Source organism: Coffea arabica, chromosome 7e, assembly GCF_036785885.1.
Source record: "Coffea arabica cultivar ET-39 chromosome 7e, Coffea Arabica ET-39 HiFi, whole genome shotgun sequence".
Lineage (NCBI taxonomy): Eukaryota > Viridiplantae > Streptophyta > Magnoliopsida > Gentianales > Rubiaceae > Coffea > Coffea arabica.
The window spans coordinates 30,512,255-30,537,383 of NC_092323.1; the positions used below are offsets into that span (position 1 = coordinate 30,512,255).

The following is a 25,129-nucleotide window of genomic DNA, read 5'->3' on the forward strand; positions in this document are numbered from 1 at the left end:
AGTAGTTGAGAGGTAATAGTGGAATCATATTTTGTTTCTATTATAATATCACTTTTTTATTGTTGATTGGATCTAAATATTATAAGATAATAAGTCTTAAGGAGGTCACTATAATTTTTAAAATTTTTTAAAAAAAAAGCCAGTGAAATATTCAGAAACCTCAGGGGAGGATTTTGAAATTATCCCTTTTAGTGTACAACAATCCGTCCACATGAAAACCTCCGTATAGCGTTTATTTATTCAATCAAATTATCCCCGAGTATCAGACAGCCTTGACGCCTCTGTGTGACAAAAAGAAGAAATAATGGAGGGCGAGAATCCGCACGATGCCACCGAAACCCAACCCAGCAGCGACCGCATCAAGCTTAATGTCGGAGGCAAGCTATTCGAGACCACCACCTCCACTCTCCGCTCCGGTGGCCCTGACTCTCTTCTATCGCTGTTGTCCAACCGGTCGCTCCACCACCACGACCCGTCTCAACCGGTCTTCATAGATCGCGACCCTGAGATATTCTCTGCCCTCCTTTCTCTCCTGCGCTCCAACCGCCTCCCTTCTACAGCTAAACGCTTCTCCAACCAAGAACTCATCGACGAGGCTTCTTATTACGGGATTGAATCCCAATTAAAATCCGCTCTCGCTCCGTCTCCTCTAACCGGCATCGACGCCTCCCTTTTCACCACTATCCGCCCCTCTTCTGACGCCACGGTTTCTGATTTCAACGCCATCGACTCCGACGGCTCCGTCTGGGTCGCCCACGGTGGTCAGATTTCGGTCTACGATTGGAATTTAACCCACTCCGGGACCGTCAGGACCCATCTTGATTATATAAGTACAATTCGGAGGATCGGACCTGGAGTAGCCGCAGTGGGGTCGGAAACACTGGCGGGGCTTCATGTCTACAACACAGCGAGCGGATACCGGTCCTGCTGTGTCGACTGGGCGGACCCTACAGACCCTAGGATCTATAAGGCCCGAGTCAACGCGATCGCTGACTCGGACAACTCGGTCTTTGCTTCCTTCGATTGTCGGCACAAGGAGAATTGCGTTCTGATGATTGACAAGAACAAGTGGACGACGTTAGAGGTCGCGAGGCAGTCGGGGAGCTCTTCCAAGTCCATGGTTGCCGGAAAGCTGAAGTATGTGCCAAAGGCCGGAGTACTTGTCGGAGTTTCGGTGACGTCCGGAGCGTTTGGTTATTCGGGTTATATACGATTGTGGGACCCGAGGTCCAAGGAGGTGGTTTGGGAGACAAACGAGCCTGGTTCAGGTAGGAGCAGCAGGTTTGGGGACTCGTTTGCTGACGTGGATGTGGATGTGGACGAGTTGACACTGGTCAAACTGGGTTCTAAATCGGGGGATTTGGCCGTGGCAGACCTCCGCAAATTAAGCGAAGATCCATGGATTTATTTGGAAGAGAAGAACCCCAGGATGAGGATGATGACTGGTGGGGCCAGCAACGTGGGCAATTGTGTGATTAACTGTTACAGGAAACAGCTGTTCGTGGGTAGGGAAGGTGAGCTAGAGGTGTGGTCCACGGTGGAGGGAGATGGTGATCAGAATGTGGGTGGAGAGAGGATTCTATGTGAAGGGTCGTATAGGAGGAACTATGTGGATAAAGTGGAGGATTCTGAAAGAGGGGTTATAAAGAAAATTGAGGGTGGTGGGGATAGGCTATTTGTGATTCGAGAAGGCGTGGAGGGAATTGAGGCTTGGCAAAGTTCACGCTTTTCTGGTGTAGTTTCTTCCTCTTGATTAATGTAATGCTTTGGCCTCTTTCACCCTGGCCCTTATCCTTTCTTTGCGTTTTTATTCAACCTGCAAAGGCAAAAAATTATTGGAGGGTTCTTCTCAATCTTCTTCCAAGAAATCCAGGCAATCCAAGTATAGATTCTCTCTTTCAATTTTCGATTCCCTCTTTCTTTGTTTTTAAATTTTCTTTATTCAATTGCTTTACGGAGGAATTTATTCTTCTATTTTCTTTCTTTCAAATTTGTGGATGATTGTGGTTGATTATTTCTTAAAATGCATTTTTTTTTGGAATTTGTGGCCATTTTGATGATAACTGTTCGAGCAATTAGCCTCAGAATAGTAATGGAAACAAGAAATGGTTTTTCAGGAACTATCATGTGCCTGTATGACCATAATAAGAAAAATCTGTTTGTAAAAAGACAAAAAAGACAATAGTGCTTAAGTGCTACTTAGGATTCCCTTTATTGGTTCCTGATCATTACTTCATAAGTTTTGGCAATGCAGGGTGGTTAGTATTGGTAATATGCTTCTGAATTTTGAGATTTTATGAAAGCTCTTTGCGAGATCCCCCTTTCTATTTTTATTTTTATTTTTTTGATTGAGTATTCATATAGTTTAAAGCTGTGATTCATTGAATTGCATTAAAATTTCCATAAGAAATGATGATTTATGGTGAAAATTTGAGGATTTTTCTCTGGTTGCTTCATTGTTGCATCTGATCAATGTGCAATTTTATTTTCTGAATTCTGATTTTTAGCATGTAAAACTGATATCATTTTTTATGAATGATTAATTAATTGAAATAGCTTTTTTTTATATATCATCCCTGTTAATATAAGTATTCAATTGTTCCCACTTTGTTACACTTCAGATTCTAGGTTTACACAACAAGAACTTCCTGCATGCAAAGCAATATTAACTCCCGGTTGGTATGTTTTCTTGATATTCTGCAACTGGAATTTGATCTATGAAACTTGATCTTTTTCCTTTTCTGCTCTTTTCTGATTATCTTTTGCCTTATGTTGTTGTTTCAGGTGGTTACAACTTTTATACTAATAGGGTTTATGTTCATACTAAATGGTCTTGCCTCTTTGTCTGTATCAGAGGGGGTAAAGCTTTAGATGATCCATCTGCTAGTGTCTTTCAGAAAAGTAACCTTCTCAATTGGTCTGATATGCTATTGCTGATATATGGGTGATTGAAATTGTAGACCGCCATGGAGAAAACTGCATTCATTCAGAATGACAAGACCAACAAGGCTGTGTCAGGAGCTTGACAGAAGGTGCAACTTCTTAGTACTGATGTTTGCAGATACAACACAAAAAGAATTTGTTTCATTTATTCGACCCTCTTTCTCCAGCTCGAAAATATTAGTCTGCAAAATGTTTGTTTAGATCCCAAAGAAAATGCAGCAACCAGCTTATATCTATTACCAGATTGATAAATTCTATCAAAACCATTGTCTGTGTGTTTTGAAATGTCTCTTGGGTGTTTTTTCCACTGTTTTTGTGAAAACACTAGCATGCGAGGCTTTCTAAACCGGTCCAAATGAGTAATTTGTCTGAATTATGTGAAACTTTCCTGGAGATCAGAGTGGATTTTTATTTGATTCAGGTGGAGATGACTTGTTCTTCCAATTTTATTGATTCTCCAGATTCTGTAGTTTCATAGGTTTACTTGCAATCATGCTTTGCTTTTACTCCTGATATAGTTTAATTTGTGGGTGTGGAACTGCTTCTTTATTTGTGGCATTTTTAGTAGTTTTCCCGCTCATTGCCGTAACGGGAAACTCTGAATTAATAGAAAGCTAATTGCAAATTTGAGAGTTCTTGTGTGCTATACTGTTACTTGATTAACTGGTATCATCTTCACTTATTCAGAGCTCCCCTGAAATCTCACTCTCCTTTCCATCTTCTGATTGTTTATTACAAGCCAGTGTGATGTAAAGTGTCTGATTGCTTTTAATGCAGATATGTCAAAAGCACAAGTGACAAACAGTTGTGAAGCCCCAAAAAATGAGGATTTAACGTCGCCCTGTGAACCTGAAGCGCTCATTGATAATAAGCGCATTGTGCCTTGGTGCCCTTGTTACTGGGAGTATGTTCAATGATGCTCATGAATTCTCAGTTAAGGGCATGAATCTATCTGTAAACGAGAAAGATGTTGCATAGGACAGTAATAGGAACTATAATTTGGATCAAAAGTTTATCCTATAAGCTTTTAGCAAGGAAGCTTGATTGGAGGTGGAAAACCTGATGAGAAAATACCAGTTAACGCAGTCATCCCTTCCTTTTGTCTTTTTTCTGTCCCTCTTTCAAAATCTCTCCCTTTTACTTTTTCCTGTTTACCAATTCAAGTATTCATTTATTCTACTCTATTATTGGCTTGTAACAGTGAGAAGATCTTCTAGTCTGGTGCGCACTGCAGCATTTCCGAGCTTTTGAAAGTTGTATGGGTGAAATGAACAGTATCTTGAGGCTAATGAGAAGATTACAGTAGTGATACAGTATAACGATAATGATTATGCTTCTGGAGGCAAAGAGAAGCTGGTTCTTTCGACTGTGACTCGGATTGGTGGAAAAAACAGTTTCTTAGGCTTGGCATGCATCACTATTGGTTGGATTTGTGCTTATTCATTGCAACAAATCTCATAGTAATGTACCTTATCAAGTGGAGGTGCTGTCATTAGTAGTTATTTTACGATTACTCATTAGTAGTCATCAATCCTCTTTTTACTGTTTAGGATTAGATGGATATGGTTCTTCTAGTTATGGTAGTGTGAAATTTTTAAATTTACTTTACACCCTCAATGAGTATATAATGCAAACAACCGAGACCAGACTCATTGGATGAATTCTTTTTGGGTCACTGGAAATTGAGCTTTTGTTTTAAGATGAGAAACCAAAATATGAAACTATTTGGCTATAATCTTTTCTCTTATACATGATTTATCGGCATATAGAATTATGAAAATAGCATTATTTATGAAAACATACGACTGTTTGCGAATTTAATTTGTTAGAATTTCTGTTTACAACATTAGTTAAATTGATACCTTTGCCTTTTACCTGGTAATTCCTGAAAACTTCTTTTGTCCATTGTCACTCATGCAGGCCTTTAGGCGATCCATCTTATATGTCTTGGAACAGATGTCCGTCGGGAACTGAGTGTTATGCTATGTTTGTTCCGATCGGCCAATTCTTAATGTATTAATATTCCATTGTCATATTCTGAATCTTAGCATTTATTCATGGTTTTTTGGATTTTCTTTTCTTTTTTCTGTGTATATTGCCAAAGTTAAGTTGCATGCCATTGCTTTTGTAGGAACGCGCTTTTTTCCCTTAATCCTAGGCAGTATATATTGTGGATAGTAAAAGCAACTAATGAGCAATTTGTTAGTATACATTACATCGTGTATGTCATCTTATAATATCATTTACATGAAAGTGTGGCATGACCTATTTTACGGTAGTTGTTAATCTTCAATGCCCTTGATACAAACTTGATAACCTATTATTAATTCTCATATTTACAGTTTTCATTTGCGCTTTGTGAGGTTAATTACCACTTCCAAGAGACAGAACTCTATATTGTCAAGTTACAAATATGATCTAACTTAAGTGTACATGCATGCCATTCATCACATCCACGCGACACATGTAGTCTTATCCATATGAATACCTTTGCAAATGGGAGCCCAGTATTGAAAAACCTCTCTGTGGGCTGATGGACTTCTATTTGAGAAAGGATCTCAAATGAATGGACATTGAACGTTGAGTTTTCAAACTTCCAAACAATAATAAATCAAATTACTGTTTTTGCAATATGAATGAAGTGGAAGAAAGATAATAGATTTGGTGATCTAAAGTTTGTCAATTAATTCGCATGAAAAATTTTGAGAACCATGATCTACTGTTGGTATGGTAGTGTGACTGTGAGGTGTGTGACGAGTAAATTTTTTATAGGCTGTGGAGATAAAAGTAACCAAGTTTTATGATTTTGATGTGTATAATGTTTTACAGTTTGAAAAAATATTAATTGTAATTGCTATAGTAACAAGATACACACAGTTTCATTATTGTAGATATTAGTCGGATGATGTATATATGCATTTTGGAAGGAGAGGAGGCATGAGAAGAAAGGTAAAGCTTCTAATTATGGGGATGGAAAGGATAAAAATGGACAGATATGAGCAAATGTCTTTTATAGCTATAGTTAAAAAAAAAAAGGAAAGAAGTGTCCAGATTTGGATAAGAGTTGCCAAAATGCAACTTTTATCAATAATATATAAAATAGGATAGCGTTAAGTTTTCCAAATCATTTCTTTTATCTCCTAATCTCTACAAGAAGATTTAAAAGCTCTCTAATTTCTTTCTTCTCATGTCCTTTTTTTCGTCATAATTAATTCTTCTTTTCTTCTTAAACTCCAAAACTAGCTTTATTTGTGAACTGGTTCATTTTAAGACGTTATTACCCGAACTGGGAGTCTAGGTTAAGAAAACCAATAAAAAACATGAACTAATCAGGAGTATTGGAGCAGAAATAGTATTGATGAGAAAAACATCTACAATCCCACGGGAAAACAAAGGCCCCACCACATTTTTTGGTTTTAACTACACTATCAATATTTTTTTTTAAATAAGGAACACGCGCACACACAAGAAAGCACAAGTAAATTTTTTGATTAATTGATAACTTCTACATCTATTCTGCTTCTTCTCATACTTTAGCTTATTCTAAAGAGGCCCAACTAGGTCATGGGACTACAACTGTGCCATAGGGAACTGACAGATACTAAACCGCTATCGGACCAGACAAGTGTACTACGCACCCATATAGATTTGAAGAAGCCAAATGTTAGTGGCAAAGTGATGGAAGACTAGTTTTGAATTCTTAACCTTTCACATCCGAAAAATTTAACTCTTTTGTGGTCGCCAATAGCCCAAGAGTGAAAATGTTTCTTTTCACTTTTTCCATGTAAGTATAAATGGATCTAGTAACAAGTCACCAAAAAGGATACTTTCATTTCTTAAATAGGTTATTACACAAATAATGCTTGGGGACATATAACTAAAAGAGTTATATGGTACTATATCCAATAGGAAGAATACAGTTTTAGTCCTCAATGTTTGACCAGCGAGGTATACTAGTCCCTAATGTTTCGTCCAAAACAATTATGATCCCCAAAATTTCTAATTTTATGCAGATTTATGACAATGGAAAACTACAATATCCAACAGTCAAAATAAAATTGGAGTTAGTTGAAAGTATTGACTTTGTATTTTTTGTTCTTAATGTTTGAAATTTTGATTAATATGGTCCCTTGTGTTTTAAATAGTTATATTTCAAATGAATTAAAATATCAATTAGATTAAATGAATAGCAAATGTGTTCTCAAATCACTATAAAAATCTATAAAAGCAGACCACATTGCCAAAACATTGTCCTTTAGCTAGAAAGCATCCTTTTAGTGCATTAATTACAAACAACTAATAATATATGAATAATATATAAAAGAAAAATTACTCGAAAGAAGAGAATCATAATTTCAATATATAGTAACTTTATTCTAAATGCTACAACATAAAATGTTGCATGACTTGTGAATATGAGCTTCAATTGATTATGATTAGGAATTGTGACTACATTAATAAATTGATTACTAATATGAAGTACACGAATGAAATTTTAGAAAAATTGAATGTTGATTTTCTTGTCTTTCCTTAATGTTACATTAAATCAATTATTTCAATAATAAATTTTAATGCATTTATATTTATATTCAATTGAAAATGATAATTTTTTAAAGAATTTAAACAATTATAAAATGTCTATTTTAGTTGAACTTAATTGATAACGAATTGAAATGCCCAAAAAAAAAAGAAAATATTATTCAATCAACATAATGACATATAGTTGTCCACGTTTTAATGAGATATTTAATTGAGTATTTTATTATCAATATAAGTGAAAATAATAAAATTCTTTATCAATTAGTTATTGATATGATTAGTTGTATCATGTCAAATTTGAGACCAATTATGCAAGAGAGAATAAACATATTAGAAATTAGTAGTATGAATAAGTGCAAAAAAGAAATAAAAAAGGAAGAAGAAAAGTTTATTTAGCTTTTCTTCTTTTTTAGTATTACAATGTTTAGTACATATAACACAATTCTTTTGGGGGGAGGGATGGGTTAGGTGGTAAGGAGGGAGGAAGTATAAGTAGGAGGTTTTGAACCAGGACGTAGAGTTGTTAAATGGAATGAGCAGCTCGAAAACTCGATTGAACTCAACTCGATAAGGCTCAAGCTCGACTCGTTAATTGTGATAAACGAGTCGAGCTCGAGCTCGAGATATGCTCGTTTAATTAACAAGTTGAGTAAGCTCGACTCGTTTGTTATCCGAGTAGCTCGATAAGGAAGGGTATATATGTCATTTCACAATTCAAAAGTATAAAAATTGAAAATTATAGACTTTTATTGGGGTCAATTTGCATGAGCTCGAGCTCTCGGCTCGTTTGTGAAAAAAGAGTCAAGCTCGAGCTCGAACTCGAGCCACATGTCCCATTTGGCGAGCCGAATCTGAACACATTTCAAAGCTCGTCCGCCTAGTCGAGCGAGCTCGAGTTAAGCTCGATTCGAGCTCGGTAGCCAAATGCTCGGCTCGATTAACAACACTATTGATGTGTGCACGAATGGAGATGGTGAAATCCAAGTGCGAGTACCATTGGGCCCCGTTACACGTGCACTGGCCAAGCGCTTCAAAGAGTCTCCCAAGCCCTTGTTCGAAATGTTCAAGACCAACAAGGGGTCCATAGGAACATTGAAGGCCTAGAAGTTGATCATCGGGATGTCTACACATTGATCTAAGCCCATGAGGAGCTAAGCGATGGTTGTTAGTTTGGTTTTAGTCCATTAGCTAGTCTTTTCCAATTCTTTAATTGAAGGCTCGGCCCACCTAACCCTAAGGATGGCCGAACCCTCCCTTTTGTCCTGGCCCTAGGTTTTCATTAGTTCTTTTAGCCTATAAAAAGGCACAAGTTGTACGGTTGAAGGGGTACGTACTTTGATAATAAAAATTCCGTTTTGTTTTCTCTTACAATTGGAGAGTACAATTCCATTAACTTGCTTGGCAAGGGTTCTTGAGCAATCTCACGATTGTCCTTGATTGTTTAACCGGCCTATCCACTAGAGTATCCACCTTGATTGGAGTCGTCGTTCTACCGCCTTGATTCAAGTCGTGTCATCCTTCTTGAGTCTAGGAGTCGCAATCCAAACGGTTGGAAATCTCGCTAGATCCTTGGGCAAACATGCTATGTGTCTCGAAACGCGTTGATCGAGGAGCGTATCAACTACCAGGACGTCTATATACAAATATATACATATATATATATATATGTATGTATGTATATATGTATGTATATATGTATGTATGTATGTATGTATATGTGTGTGTGGGTGTATATATGTATGTATGTATATAATTCTAATTTTCTCAAATTTAAAAATTTTGGAGAGCACATTTACTTTGGTCAAAAATATTAGAGACCAATTTAGCACACAGATCAAAAATTGGGGGACTAAAATTGTATTTCTCCTACATATATCTAATATGATAAAATGAAACTACCACCAGAATATTGAGTGCTAGGAAAGTAAGAGCTTATATGTACAACATATTGGACCAAAAATGCATGAAGATGAGATCTAATTGAAAATGCCAAAACATTTTGTCCCAGTCACAAAATTGTATGTCTACTAAAAAATAGATAATAGACATCAACTTCCCTCAGACTAAAATTCTCTCTTCAACATAATAATTACTGCAAAAGCACATATATAAAGCGTCATACTTCAAAATTACAAATGTAGCATGGCAACATCTAGTTCCTGAACCTAATACTACGGCTGATTATTGCATTAATACTTAAGGCTTCCCCATCATAGGTACCAGTTGGATTCCTGATCTCTTGCACTTGTCTCTTCCTACGCACCACTGCTTTTTGGTGCTTCAACTCTGTGTGTGAGATAGGGAGAGAGACAGAGAGAGATCAGCTATGCAATTAGTAGTTTAATATGTTTAAAGAGAAAAAATAGCCAGATACCTTGTGTTTCTTTCTTGGATTTTTGTTTAGCTTCTTCTGAGCATGAGTTAACCCTCTATTCTTCTCCATCTGATAATTGCAAGCACAAATACTACAACTGTTAAACACAATACCGTAACCCACTAAACGCAAGTAACATGAGATGCTCCGACCTAATAAGAAATTTGGCGCTTCTCATCTACAGGAATTTCTGGTAAAGATGTGAGTTTTGTGGATCTAAAGAAAGGAACAAAAATGCAAATAATCATCAATAAAAGTGCCTCCTAATACATGCTCCTAATACACTGACTGCACAATGAAGAATAAGGTAATAAAAATATTCTTTTGTGCGGAGACGCATTTATGGCAGAAATGTAATGGATAGAATCTATTCACCGTCTTGAAAACAACACATCCATGAATTGCTTCAAACTTTAAACATCTTACCAATGCGAAAAAAAAGAAAATGCAAGCATTGGTCCAAAGATATACACATTGAAGGCGTTACTTGCTTTGTTTAATTTTTATTCTTTGGGTAAACAATAAATTCAAAATCCTCCAGCATTAATCATTCACACCTATTTGGTTCTTGTCCTTCTCGTCCTAAACCTTCAGACTAGACTATTGTGAATTCATCGTTATCAATATCGGCCGATTCCGATACGACTCGACTTAGTCATAATTGGAATGGAGGGGACCAGTATGGTATTGATTTTCGAATCATGGATAATTCCATTTCTGCAATGACTCGTTTTGACTCGGCTGATATAGGCCGATTCGACGCCATAATGCATGGTATAAGTAAAATCTCCGAGTTGACTCGGATTCAACTTAGCCAAACAAAAAAAAAACAACAATTTCAATCACTATCGAGGCCAAACAAACAAAACAAAACATTATTTAGGGTTCGGTTACTACCATAGAGGTGAGGAATTTAGATCAAATCCGTCACCTTTGCCACATTTTAATCATGGTTCACTAATGCGTCATCAAATTTAAGAGACGAATAATATGATTCATACATTTCTCCCTATTCACATGAAGGAAATCAAGTGCAAATGTCATATTGTTACTATAATAGGTCGAGAGATGAGCATGATTTTGAACCTCCTTTTCATTCTATATGGTACTAATAGGTATGTAAACAAAGTAAAAATTTGTTTTTACTATATTTGATAGAATTCAAGAGTTGTACATAATTCATTAATTTTAATATTTCAGCCATATTTATTATTATTTTTTATTTTAGAAAATTGAGATCAATCACCTGGGCACTGTAATGTAGAATGAAAATGTTTACTGAGATTATGGTGAAAACGCTTGATTCTTTATGTCTTTGTATTTCATAATATTATTTGATAGGTATTTGTTTCTTTTATTGTATTGAACTAAACACCACTACTTCCTTTGTGTACTAGGATTTGTATTGTACTATGTAATATATGATGATTTTATTCTTATATATAATGTTTGATATCATATAAAATAGGATTAGAAAGCATACCTGATGCTAAAATCATTTATTGTTAATGCAATAGGTTTATGATAATGGCAGCATTATTTTATTTAAATAATTAGTAACTATGCATGATAATGTAGGTATTTAGTAAATTTAATTTGAAAATTGTGCCTTTTATGGTATTCTCTATTTTTAATCATTTTTTCAGATGTTTTGAAAATTTTTATGTGCTATAATGTGCGTATCACCCGATATTTAACTGATATATCATGATAGATGTGGAACAACCATGACCGCGACGCGATTGCAATCCATGATGGCAAACCATGATTGTGATTGAAGTTTTCAAAGCAAGAACACTAGAAATATATACAGGCTTGGATAGTTTGACATAAGCAATAGCTATAAAAAGAAAAACTGGAAGGCTCTAAGGAAGACAAAAATAAATGGCTGTTGGAGACTGTCTTGAGAATATTATGGAAGTGTACACTAATTTGGTCAACACAGAGATAAGAAAGATATCTTAGGTGCTTTGTAGCAGTATGTGATTTCTATTTGAAGAACTGGGTCATTCCAATGTAATGTCAAAATTGAACTAACTGCAATGACTGCAAAACTGATAACAATGCGTATTCAACACATCAGCTATCGAAAGACGAGCAACAACCCAAAGTTTTGGAACAAAGCTCTGGACGATACATGAGGAAATACTTAAAAGCTAATTGCTCAAATTCTCCATAACTGTATTCAAGTATTCCTTATAGGTCAAATGACTAGGTCAAGGAGGATGCTCAGATAAGTCAAACCATCCTATTAAAGACGTTTCCCCAAATTTTGTGACTAGAGCTTAAATAGTGTTTCTTCAATTGATAAATTTATAAGATGTTTCCCTAAATTTTGTAAGTTTAGGTTAGCTATTGTTTTTGTTCAATCATAAACTTAAGATGCTAGATTTTCAATGTAGCTCATTAGGACATAAATAACAGGTGCGGCAAGAATTATGAACAATTTTAATATCTCAACCTTCACTGCAGAAATTTTGGTTTAGGGAATGAAATTAAGCTAGAAACAAACCTAGTATACATCTCTGCCTTTGCTGCAAGCTTTGTGCATGTTCTAGTTCTGCTTGCTTGTAAGATTCCAAATTTGATTCGATCTTACCATCCAAATCAACTTCTGGAACTCTTTTTGGAACTCTGTCATTCACAAGAGTTCCAGATTCATCGTCCACATCATCAACTGTTCATATTCCAACCCCAGCCAAAACTCCAAGCTCATGCTTTCTTCGTTTTTCTCCTATGTCATCTCTGTCATCTCTTTTGGAAAATCATCATCACCAGAAACAACCTATTAAAGGATGACAATATATGAAATATTTAACAACCTAATAAATGCCATACGGTTTATCGGACATCTAAAATGGCTAAATAGTAGATCCATTGGTATAGGCCCCTGAAATCACATAAGAGTTTGAATAGAAAATGGAAAATGAAGAAATCAATTAGAGAGTTGAAGTAAACAAGCAACCCTGGTAATTGATGAATTGAAGGTGAGATTGAGTTTATCCAATGGTCACTCTTCGTAAAATCTGTAAAAATTAGGGGAGGAAGGATTCTGATACAAAGAACGATAACCCCCTTCTACAATTAGTTTCCCCTTCTTATTATTCTTGACTGACAAACTTTTACTCATGAAGGCCAGTGGTCTGCCCTGCTGCATAAGGACAGCTCCTTCGCCCATTCCACTAGCATCTGCTTCAATAGTAAACTCCTTTGCAAAATTCGGCAAAGCTAACATTGGTGCTGAAGTTAAAGCAATTTTCAGTTTTACAAAAGCTTACTCTGCTGAATCGGACCAAGTGAAAGCATCTGTTCTTAACAAATCATGCAAGGGTCTGTAAATGATTCCTTATTGAGCAATGAGGCACTTGTAGTAAACTGTGAGCCCTAACGAGGTTTTTACTTCATTCCAAAATTTAAAAATCTAAATACCCAATTCTACAAGTATACAACTTGTTTATTGAGTATAGGGAATATTAGATATCAATCCCACAGGAAAAATTGTCAATTACTAGTGATATTTGAACTCTTCAATTATTTATATTATCACAAATAAAACAAGTGAATCTACGCTCCTATCATGCAACAAAAGTAACAAAAATGACAATGAAGATATTCATAGGGTCATGAAATTTCTAACTACTCTTACAAGTGAAAATTACCGGTGAATTGATTTTATTACCTTGGCTAGTTATGGGATAATTTCCAAACATACGTGATATATGATTTTATCGATGTACTAACCATATCTATAACTATTCTACACTTACTAACATGATATGAAACTAGCTACAAATTTATTAAATTCTATGAAATTACATGGAACAAGCCACCAAAGACACAAAGATATAAACATACATTTGTGAGTTAACTTCCTAGGTTTAACATTTCCATGAACTAGTGTTAGATTACAACTTTTCATTGATGAAACAATACCTGTAGATAATCACAACTAATTATCAACTAATTATGATTAAAATAGCAAAAGTTCTAAATAACTTGCTCAAGAAATAAGCTCAAATGACCATGAAAAGATCACATAACAATCATAACAAGTTCATCCACACCTCTAGGTATCAAATACTAGTAAGACAAATGAGACACAAACAAGAACCAAACTTGTATATTCATTAACATGAGAATCATTACAAGAAATAAAGTTGTAGAACAGATGTCACCATTTTACTTGAGTTCCAAGGTTTCTATCTTCATTCTTAACTTCATCTTTGCTTAGTTACAATACAAGATGGTAAACTACACTAACCTACACTAAGCTAATGAATAAGGACAACTAGTGAAAACTACAATTTTGTGGTAGTTGCTAGCCCTCCGTGGTTATGAAAATATCTCTTCAATTTCTTTATTTATAGATGAATTCAAGCTCCAAATGAGTTGCTAAATTTGATGTGAAATGCTTCTTGAAATCACCAAAAGTAGATTCCACAAGCCTCAATGATTTCTTGGGTAGTTCCCATTGAAATTTGATCAGAAAAATGGTCCGAAAAAGTGGTGTGAATAACCTACAAGTTGCGCAGCTGAAATGAGGTTATGCAAGTAGTTACGCAGAGTAAGTCACATAACACACCCACGTAACCACTCCCTTGTAGATTTGGCACATTGCTGAAGATTTTGGAAATTACTTTGTCTTTGCAGTAAATTGAGTTGCAAGTTTCTCAATGATGGAAGATAAACTAGCTCTTGAACAAAATATGAAAATTGTAGCTTTTAGAGTTAGCTTTCCAATGCTTCAAGAATCATATCATTTGAAACTTTGTAGACTAAGAAATAAGGAAAATATCCTTGACTAATCAGAACCCTCTTTCAGTCTTTCATAGCATAATTGCATGATGGTTTTTTGACTTTTTGACCATGAAAACTTGTGAACTGGATTTTAGTGTCCCATAAAAAAAGTAAACATATGTCTTATATTTAGAATGGTTCAAGAATTATCTCAATCTAATATTTGTAGCTCAAGGTATAACCAAAATACCAAAAGATGTAAAAACTGTCAAACTTTTCTTCTTTTGCACTTGATTGTATTTCATCTTTTGGACATATTGCACTTTATGTTCACTTTAAATTATTTTAAATAATAAAAAATCATCTAAATATCTTCTCACTTCATTCCAACTGATGTTTGAATCATAAAAATCCTACAAAAACATGAAGTTTTTTTCGTTTAATAAAAATGCAATTTTTCTTACTTAAACCACAAAATGTAAAATTTACTAGAAAACTAGTTATATAGCTATTAAAAATAACTAAAACACATCAAAACTAAGCTATAAAATGAACTAAAAAGATAAAAATTATATATTTATCAAATTCCCATCATTACTTGTCCTCGCAATAAGAAATATAAACAAAAAAAATGATCCAAAAGTTTGAAATAACATATTTGGACAATTCAAATTCATTTTCTCAAAACCAAGTAAATAACCATTATGTAGTTATTCATTTAATATGAAGTACTCATAATATCAAGTAAAGGAGAGCCATATATACTATAATTTGAACATATCATCTTAACTTCTCATTCTTATTCAATTTCACAAGTTAAGAAACTCACAAGGTCAACAAAAATGCTTCCTAAACCTATGATCATTTTTACTCAAATTCAAAGAGGGATTTATTCATATAACATATCTAAATATTTATTCAAGTAGTGAAAGTGCTTTTTAATGCGAGAATTGACATTTTTAAATGAAAAACCCTAGTTACTCAACACTTCACATTCTCAAATTATTTTGCATACTCTTAATTCAAGTATCATTTTATGCAAAATTCGACATTTTTAAATGGAGACACCTGATTACTAAGTACTAGAACCATTGGAATAGAACAATAACTTAATCTTCTCTCTTTTTTTCTCTTCTATTTTTTCTTTATTTCTTCTTTTTTCCTCTTATTTTTTAATCAAAAGTAAAGATAACAAATAAACATTCCCTCAAAAGAATAATCATAGGAAGAGTATTACATTTATTGACCATATTTATTGTGAGGACCCGTACTTTTCTTAATTGCACGTTTTCTGCATTTTCTTTATTAGAAAAATTTTCTAGATCAATTTTATGAGTAAATATAGTTTTTAAATGATTTTTCTAGTATCGGTTAGTTTTTGAGAAATTAAGAGCGTATATCGAACGTGGGACCCGCTAGTGCGAAAAATTCGAAAAATTTCGGCCAGTTAGGTTAAGTTTTGGATACTGGGTTTAATTTACCGGGTGCTATGAGATATTTAGAGGTACCAAGTGGATAGGTGTGAGAAAGACAAAAAAAGTTAGGCATGACATTAATGAGAGGGACAAGTGTCATGAAACCATTGGATGGGAACTTTGACTAACTTTTCTTAACTTTACTAAACATCCATTTTGACCAAATGTTTCTTCATTTTTCCCCTTGTTGGCTGAAATTTTGAGGAGAGAAAAGAGAGGAAATCCTTCATCTTGTACTTCAATCCCTTGCTCCAATCTTGATTTCCAACCATTAAAAGTGAGGATTACTCCATCAAAGTTACTTATTAAGGAGGATTAAAGCTTCTAGTGGAAGGATTTGTGAAAGAAAAACCCTAAGTTATCATCTTTCTTGAGGTGTCAAGGTACCTTGCTTACAAACTTCCTCTTTACTTCAATTAATTGCTTATTAGTGATTTTTAGTTGTTTTAGATGTTGTTTTGTGGAAGATTGGCACATGAATGCATGAATTTCCAGATTAGGGTCCATTTTTTTTTCCTTTCTGCCCGTTTCTGTTCGACCAGGTTAGAGGCCGAATTGGCCTTAGCACAAAACATGAAAGTTGTAGGTAATGATGTTTTCTAGTTTCCTGTACAATTTCAGCTCAATCCGAGCTCGGTATCCTGAGATAGGACGGAAATACCCAGACTGGTCTAGGTAGGAGTTCAGCAAACAGGGTTGTCTTTTCACCCAATCTGACCGTGCCTTTTCACCATGATCCCTACTGAATTAGATTTTGGCCAAAACATGAAAGTTGTAGCCAATAGTATAAACTAGCAGAATGCAAAATTTCAGCTTGATCCGACCACTGTATCATGTGAAATGATCGAAATACCCTTGACTGTCCATGAAACCTGTTTCGCGCCCAGAATTCTATTTTTGTGTAGTTTTCCATTTTTTATCATGAAAATGCATGATTTGGCCATGGAGGTCTTCATAATAAATGTAGGGTTGTGTTTTAGCTTTGAAACACCATAAGATACACTTCAATCGGACTTCGGTAGCCTGAATTATTGTTGTTTAACAATTGTGCGGTTAGCCAACCTGTTTGTGAGTTTCTGGTTTCATATATGTCAATTTTGACCAAGTTGCACTACAAACTGGACTGAGTGGCCTTCTTCAAAATTTTAGCCCTATCTGTTAGCTTCGAAACGGTGTGTCTTGTACCTCCATCCGATAATCGTAGCGCCAATGGTACCAAAACCGCAAAAATGATGTCAAAAAACTGTTTTTATCCGGAAATGTTTCTAGCTTGATTTTTGTATTTATATGACTTTAAGCCTAGTGAACGGCTTTGAAAATGAGATTATTCTATATGAGATGTTGGGACTGTTTTGAGGAAAATAATGAAGCCATTAATGGCTGGAAAATAGGTAAACACAAGGGACATACAGTCCGTTTATCTTCTTGTAATGTGAGCAAGTTAAAGTGATTTTGCGAATGTATTTCGTGACGAATTGGACGTATTTACTGAAAATGTTACCGGATCTTTCAAAAGGTGGCCGAAGGCTAAATTTCTATTTGAACCTGTATATTTCCGCTTGGCAAATAAAATGATCATTTTACCATTCTAAAACCTAATACATCTTTGGGTTGAAATTCCAAACGTTTACTTACTGTTTACCAAAATATAGAGGTTGACCTAGGGTTCTCTCGGCCACAAGTGAATAACTTTTAAGTGAAGTTTTAAGAGTGAAAGTGAGATAGTTTTGCCACCTTTTCATGATTTTCATCAAGGCATATAGTCTATTGATTTTGAGCTACATAAACGATTCTGGAAACAATACTTCTTAGCTTACCTTATTGGATTTCGATTTGTCGTTGGTTAAAGTGTTTTCTGCCAGAAATTTCATAACCTTTTGAGTTTGGCTTCACGGTTGGTTTATGAACCCTAGTAATTTCCGTCCACGGATCCATATGCTCTATTGACACTTTAAAAGTCATTTTAAACGTTTACTCGCGAGTAGTCGGGTAATCCTTGATTTCATCCAAATCATGCTAGATGGATTGTAATGTGTTCTTTGTTTACTTTTAGGTTTCATTGGTGATTGAGAAGTGGACGTTATTTTGCGTGTATAGGTGAGTGTTCCTTGTTTGTTATGTTCCATGATTATATGGCTGGTATGAATGATTGATAACATGTTAAATGCTTTCAATGATTGTTAAAACGAGTTTTCTAGGCAAGTGTGTACTTTATCGCACTCGGCCTAAATGATTGTAAAGTTTTCAATGATTGAATGATTGAAATGTTATTTGTGCATGAATGTAAGCCTTTTGGCTGAACTGGCCACTGCCCCTTGTTACCGGTCGTCTCGAGCCAGAAGCGGACTCGGTCGGGCGATTAGGGACCTGGGTGAACGTTTTGGTATACTCGAGTATTACCTTGTAGGTTGGTGGAGGTTGGTGGAGCCTGGTGAATGAATGAATGAACGAATGAATGAATAAGGGTTTTATTTATATACAAATGCATTTTCAAATGATTGAAGGTATAAGGGAACGAAAGGAGAATGAATGAACGAATGGCTCCTTGTGAGCACGTATCCTTTTAATGAATGTGTTTATCGCTTTCTTTTGTATTTGTATCTTGAATTATTGGTTTCATGTAATGAATGCAATGCACTTCTTGTTTGCCTACGTGTTCGGAACCTCACTGAGCTTATAGCTCATCCCGTTAGTTTTGTTTTCCTTAACAGGGGAAGGCGAGCAAGGACGAGAGCCGGTATAGACTAGCTGGGTCTAGCCCTTGGTTTTCTTTTGTAATGGTTCTCGCCCTAGTGCTTGGCACGGGCTGGTTGTATGGTGATTTGAGAACCTCTGTATATTTGACGGTTGTACTTCTTCTTGAGATATTATTGTATATACGTTTCGTTTTAAGTTGGATCGTGGTTAGATATTCTTATGGTTGCTTGAAGTGATCGACTGAGTCCCGGCGAGAGCTGGGCAGGCAGTCCGCCGAACCCTTTGGTTCGCCTTAGGGGAAAGTGGGGCTGTCACATTTATCACTTAACTATGTAAAATCACGTAAAGAGAGGAAATTTCATCAAACATGCGAAATTTAGACATAATTTCCTCCATTTTAAGAGATATACTTTTCTAAAAAGAAAAAATTATAATCGAAAAATAGCCATTTCCAAGTTAAATGAGAAATGAATTTCTATAGGCACATATATTTATCTCAAAAGTAAAAGATATTTGAATTATTGATGGTATGGAAGATGTTGTCGTTTTGATTAAATTTAAAAATTTTCAAAAATTTTGGGGCAATTTTGCAATTTTGGATAAGTTTTTGAAAAAAATTCCCAAATTTGAATTATTTCAAAACACAGTAATAATTCCAAGCTCAAGTTCATTATTTCCAATCAAATATCAATCACATATAATGCATATAAACACAAAAATTTTTCATACACTTAAAATGCACATTGTTCTCAATGTGTAAGAAAGAAAATCAAGTAGTGCTCCCTTATTATAGTGATTGAAGTGGCACTAGTACGAAGATCACAAACCATTGTCCACAACTCTATAAATCTTCATTAGTTTCATTAGAATCCATTAGTACCTAAAAGGCAAATGAAAAGCAAACTATAAATGTTCAAGTAATGCCAAAGTAATAACAAAGGTATTACAAATCAGCAATTTAGAAGCAAAAGCAAATAAAGAATTATACACTATGAACACGTTTAATTTAAACTCTTAAATTTCTCAAAAATTACAAAATTCTTCAAATAACAAAATTCATCATCAAATCATGTTCTAAGTGAAGAATAAGAAATAATGACTTTATTAAAACACCTAATTATCAACAAACACTTAATATGCATCATTTTTCATAACTAGCATACACTAGCCATTTCTCAAAACCTACAAATTCAAATTTTATAAAATGTCACCGTATAATGAATGTACGCATGTAAGCATAATAAATAAATCACATTTTGACAATTTGAATTATCTAAGTATGCTTAACAACATTCCAAGAACAATCCACATCGATCAAAATATAGGAATATGTAATAAATTTAAAACTTATATAGGCATACTTCATTCTTACGTTGTATCCTCAGCATTAGTGCTAAAAATTTGATGAGGTTTATATTTCATTGCAAATTCTAAAAACCTAAATACTCGATATTCTACAAGTATACAGATTGTTTATTGAGTATAGGAGATATTAAGCATCGATCTCATAGGAAAGATTGCTAATTATTGATGGTATTCGAGTTCCTCTATTATTTAAATAAAGTAAATCGACACTCTATCATGCAACAAAAGTAACAAAACTAACAAGCAAGAGAGGTCATGGAACTCCTAACTACTCTTGCAAGTGAAAATTACCAGTCAATTGAGTTTATACCTTGGTTATGTTGTAATTTCCAAATATACATGATATACGCTTTTACTGATATACCAAACATATATATAACTGCTCCACTCCTGCTAACATGATATGAAACTAGTTATAAATTTATTAAATTCTATGAAGTTACATGAAACAAGCCATGAACTAGTGTTTGATCGCAACTTTTCATTGATAAAACAACCCTTTAGTAATCATGATTGAAATATCAAAAGTGCTAAATAACTTTTTCAAAAAATATAAACTCAAATGACCACAAAAGATCACATAACATTCATAATAAGTTCATCCACACTGTAGGTATCAAATACTAGTAAGACATAAATGAAACACAAACAAGAATCAAATCTGTATATTCACAAAACATGAGAATCATTACAAGAAATAAAGTGATAGAAGAGATGTCACCTATATCACTTGAGTTCCAAGCTCTACATCTTCATCCTTAACTTCATCTTTGTTTAGCTACAACACAAGATGATTAAACTACACTAACCTATATTAAGCTAATGAACTTAGGAGAACTAGTGAAAGTTGCATTTTTGTATCGTTGCTAGCCTTCTAAAATTATGAAAATATGTCTTCAAGCCCTATATTTGTAGATGAATTCAAGCTCCAAATGAGTTGTTAAAGTTGATGTGAAATGCTTTTTAAAATCTTCAAAAGTTGATTGTACAAACCTCCATGATTTCGTGGTCAGTTCCCACCAAAATTTGATAAGAAAATGTCCAAAAAGGTTGTGTGAACAAACTACAAGTTGAACAGCTAAAATGAGATTACATGTGTAGTTATATGGGGTAGGTCGCGTAATACCCCTACGTAACTGCTCCCTTGTAGGTTTGGCACATTTCTAATGATACTGGAAATTGCTCTATTTTGCACTAATTTGAGTTGTAAAATTTTCAATGATGACGGCTGAACTAACTCTTGTACAAAACATAAAAGTTGTAGCCCTTTGAGTTAAATTTCTAATGCATTAAGAATCATGTTATTTGAAGCTCTATATACTGCAAAATGATAAAAATTTCCTCTACTAGTCAGAACCCTCTTTCAGTCATGAAAACTTATGAACTAGATTCTAATGGCTCTTAATAAATGTAGAGCTATTTCTTAGATTCAGAATGGTTCAAGAATCATCTCAATCCAATGCTTGTAACTCAAGTTATAGCTAAAATACAAGCGTCAAACCTGTCAGACTTTTCTTCTTTTGTACTTGATTGCATTTCATTTTTTGGATATATTGTATTTTATGTTCACTTTAAATGACTTCAAATCATGAAGAATCATTCAAAATTTTCTCACTTCATTTCAATTGATGATTGAATCGTTAAATCCTATAAAAATATGAAATTTTCACCATTTAAACACATAAAAATGCAAATTTTCCTAAACCATTTTTTTTTTACTTAAACTACAAACTGTAAAATTCACTTGAAAATAGTTATTTAGCTATTAAATAACTAAAAAACACCAAAATTAAGCTATAAAATGCACTAAAAAGATGCAAAATATACACTTATCAAGCCCCCAAAAAGTTTCAAGTTCCTTCTAGTTCGCTAGTCTAGGCCAATTAACCATAGTCTCAATTTTACTAGGATCCGTTGATACTCCCTTTTCTAAAATGATGTGCCCCAAATAATTGACTTGTTGCTTTCCAAATAAGCATTTGCTTCTTTTTGCAAATAATTGATGAATTGAAGGTGAGATCGAGTTTATTCAATGGTTACTCTTTGTACAATCTGTGAAAATTAGGAGGAGAAGGATTCTGATTAAAAAAAAATGATAACTGCCTCTTAAAATCAGTTTCCCCTTCTTATATAAATTTGCCCCTGAATTAGTAACTACGGAGCAAAGAAGAGTAAGGGGGTTTGTACAAGAATTAAATGTGAAAATCCAGGAAGCTCTTGCGGCGGCTCAAATCACTACATTTATAGAAGTTCTTGAGAAAGTCCAAAGGGTTGAAATTGCAAGGGCGCAAGTAAAAGCATTTCAAGCGCGGAAAAGAAGTGCGCCGAGTAGTGAGCCTGAGGAACTTAAGAACACCGTACCACCTTCCAAAGCTAGAAGAGTAAACCTTCCACCTTACCCACCGTGGATGCAAGGACAATATGAGAGAAGTTCGACAAGAGAAAGTCAGGTAGGAAGAGGACGACAAGAGGAAGTCTCTCTAAAGAATCCAATAGAAGCTCCACGATTAGCTTGTGGTTATTATGGGAAAACAAATCATACTGAGGATGCGTGCTGGGTAAAGGGAAAGAAATGCTTGATATGTGGAAGTGCTGATCATCAACTTCACAATTGTCCGAATAAGCAACAAAGAGGGTTGAATGTGCAGCAAAGGGATCAGATTACTTCTAGGCCAAACCAAGAAAGAGGAAACAGATCCAGGGCATCAACTAGAGTATACTCTTTGGATCAACAACCCGTTCCAAAATCTTATGAAGGTCAGAATTTTGAGGATGAAATTCTTTTAAGGGAGAGAGAGTGTGAGGACTTGGAAAATCCCTCATATTTTATTAAAATTCCCTTTTATTTTGAATAAATTACTTTATAATATCTTTACTACTCATTTACTCCCTCAATAGTTGTAATAAATAATAGAATTAAGAGTTTTACCCTTAGTTTTATAGTTAGGGTAAATTAGAATTTTTGCGTATTTTGATAGTATGATTAATTGGTGAGGTGTGTGTACTAGATTTGGTGGTTAAGAGTGATTTTTAGATAGAAGGAAGTGTGTGATTAGAAGTGCTATTAATAAGTTAGTGAATCATAAGTTAAAACACAAGTATGCGAGAGTTAAGGAAAATCGGCTTGAACCGACGTGCACCGTTTGCTTCCGATTGAGTACCCCATTTGACCAATACTTTCTTACCCTAATCTCCTTATTTTTATTTCACATAATCCTCCCTAAATTAATCCTTAAGTCATCCACCATTATTGACTAAGGAAAAGGAAAAGAAAGACAAATTGGTAGGGTGACAAGTGTTGATGATCTAGCTACCTTTGACCAAGACTAATCGTAGTCTTTATCTTGCAAAATTGAACCAAAAATCCATCATCTTTCTTCCTTCTTCTTGGTGGCCGACTTAAAGAGAGGGAAAGGAGAGAAAAGCCATCAATTCATCATCTTGATTCATACTTGATTTGGAGGGAAATCAACCTAAAACCCTAAATCAATCCGTAGAAAGTTGCATCAAGGGAGCAAGAAGGCTTGCAGTGGATTGAGTTGGGAAGGACAACTCTTGTTTTGTATTTTCCTTGGAGGTTTGAAGGTATGAAGTTGAGGAACTTCCTTCTCTTTCTATTCTTGCAATTTATTGGGAAGATGACTTGAAATTGGAAGTTTTATGGAAGATAACCTAGATTTGTGAAGATTGGTGAAATTTCCAGCTTGGGTGCATAAATTTCAGCTTAGGGTTTCATTTTCTAGCTTGAGTAGGTGATGGTTATATGCTTGATTTAGTGAGTTATTGGCTTGGTATGTACATGATTTAGTTGAGGCTGTTTTGCGGTAAGAATAAAGCCTTGAATTGGCTGGAAAAAGTAGTAAACACAAAGGAGGTGCCGCTGAAAATTTTGTCCGCAGGAAACCTTGGGCAGCCTTAGAAAATCTGCTATATCTTGTTGTAGAAAAATCAGAATTTAGTTCTGTTTATTGCGTTTGAAACTAGAGTTAGAATACTATCAACCGTGAAAATTGCATCCTTTTCTCAATTCCCATGAATATCTGTGATTTTTCAAAATTGACCGAAATTGCATACCTGTTCTGTCTTTTACTAGATGAAGTAGCAACTTGAGGCTCGAATTTGACTGGCTTATGGACTGAATCAGCTTTTAGACAAAACATGAAAGTTATATGGATTTGAGTTACCTTTCTACCTGCAAAATTTCAGACCAATTGGATCATTTTAGCTTATGATTTGGCTAGAGCACTCCTGACAGCACAAAAACTCAAACTTTCCTGACCTGTTTTTCATGTGCTTTTGACCGTCCAATTTTGACCCTAAAAATGTGAGAACTAGGTGTCAATGTCTTCATAGGAAATGTAGGTCTCGGTCTTAGCTTAGAAACACCATAAAATTCACCTCAATCTGATATGTGTAGCTTCAGTGGTGATCAAAACACCAAAGGATGGCAAAGCTGCCATCTTCATTGTTTCTCGTTGTCTTTCTCTTGTTTTCCATTTCCTTGGCCCGACTTAACATGTACTTCTCAAGTGTTCTAAACCTGATTTCTAACATTCTAAACAAGTATTCAAAACATGGTTTTTAGTTGCATATATTGGCTTTGAACTTAACCATTTTTTATTATTTTCTTTTACAAATTATGCGTGCACCTTGCCTATATGACTTACTATACTTTTCATGCCTTTTTCCTTTGATATAGAAGTATAAGTTATGCAACTTGCACTTGTGTATGATTGGCTCTTTGTGGACAATATTTGACTACAGATTTCGAGAGTGGCCAAGGTGCCGACCCTGAACTGCATTTTGATAAAACATGACTTGTTTAGGGTGAGTGTTTCTTGCATGTTTGTGTATTAAATGACTGTGTACTTGTTGTGAATATTCGATTGAATGTTAAATGCTTTCTAATGATTGCTAAATTGATTTTTGATGGGCGAGTGTGTACTTTATTGCACTCGACCCAAACCAAAGTGAATTTTCAATGATTGAATGCTACTTA

At 34.7% G+C, this 25,129-nt stretch overlaps 1 protein-coding gene across 9 annotated transcripts; it reads left to right on the forward strand.

Moving 5' to 3' along the window:
• Positions 1 to 210: 210 nt before the first annotated feature.
• On the forward strand, positions 211 to 4,625 carry LOC113701598 (protein ENDOPLASMIC RETICULUM-ARRESTED PEN3). Of its 9 annotated transcripts, none has more exons than XM_027222333.2 (6): positions 211 to 1,882; positions 2,622 to 2,679; positions 2,785 to 2,859; positions 2,961 to 3,032; positions 3,721 to 4,019; positions 4,145 to 4,625. In XM_027222333.2, the coding sequence occupies exon 1, from the start codon at positions 305 to 307 to the stop codon at positions 1,751 to 1,753; it is 1,449 nt and encodes a 482-aa protein (XP_027078134.1). In that variant the 5' UTR covers positions 211 to 304; the 3' UTR covers positions 1,754 to 1,882; positions 2,622 to 2,679; positions 2,785 to 2,859; positions 2,961 to 3,032; positions 3,721 to 4,019; positions 4,145 to 4,625. The 9 variants fall into 9 exon arrangements, with proteins under 9 accessions (XP_027078134.1, XP_027078144.1, XP_027078136.1 ...); XM_027222343.2 differs by having other exon boundaries at positions 3,721 to 3,847; XM_027222335.2 differs by having other exon boundaries at positions 2,622 to 2,675.
• The last annotated feature ends 20,504 nt before the right edge of the window (positions 4,626 to 25,129 follow it).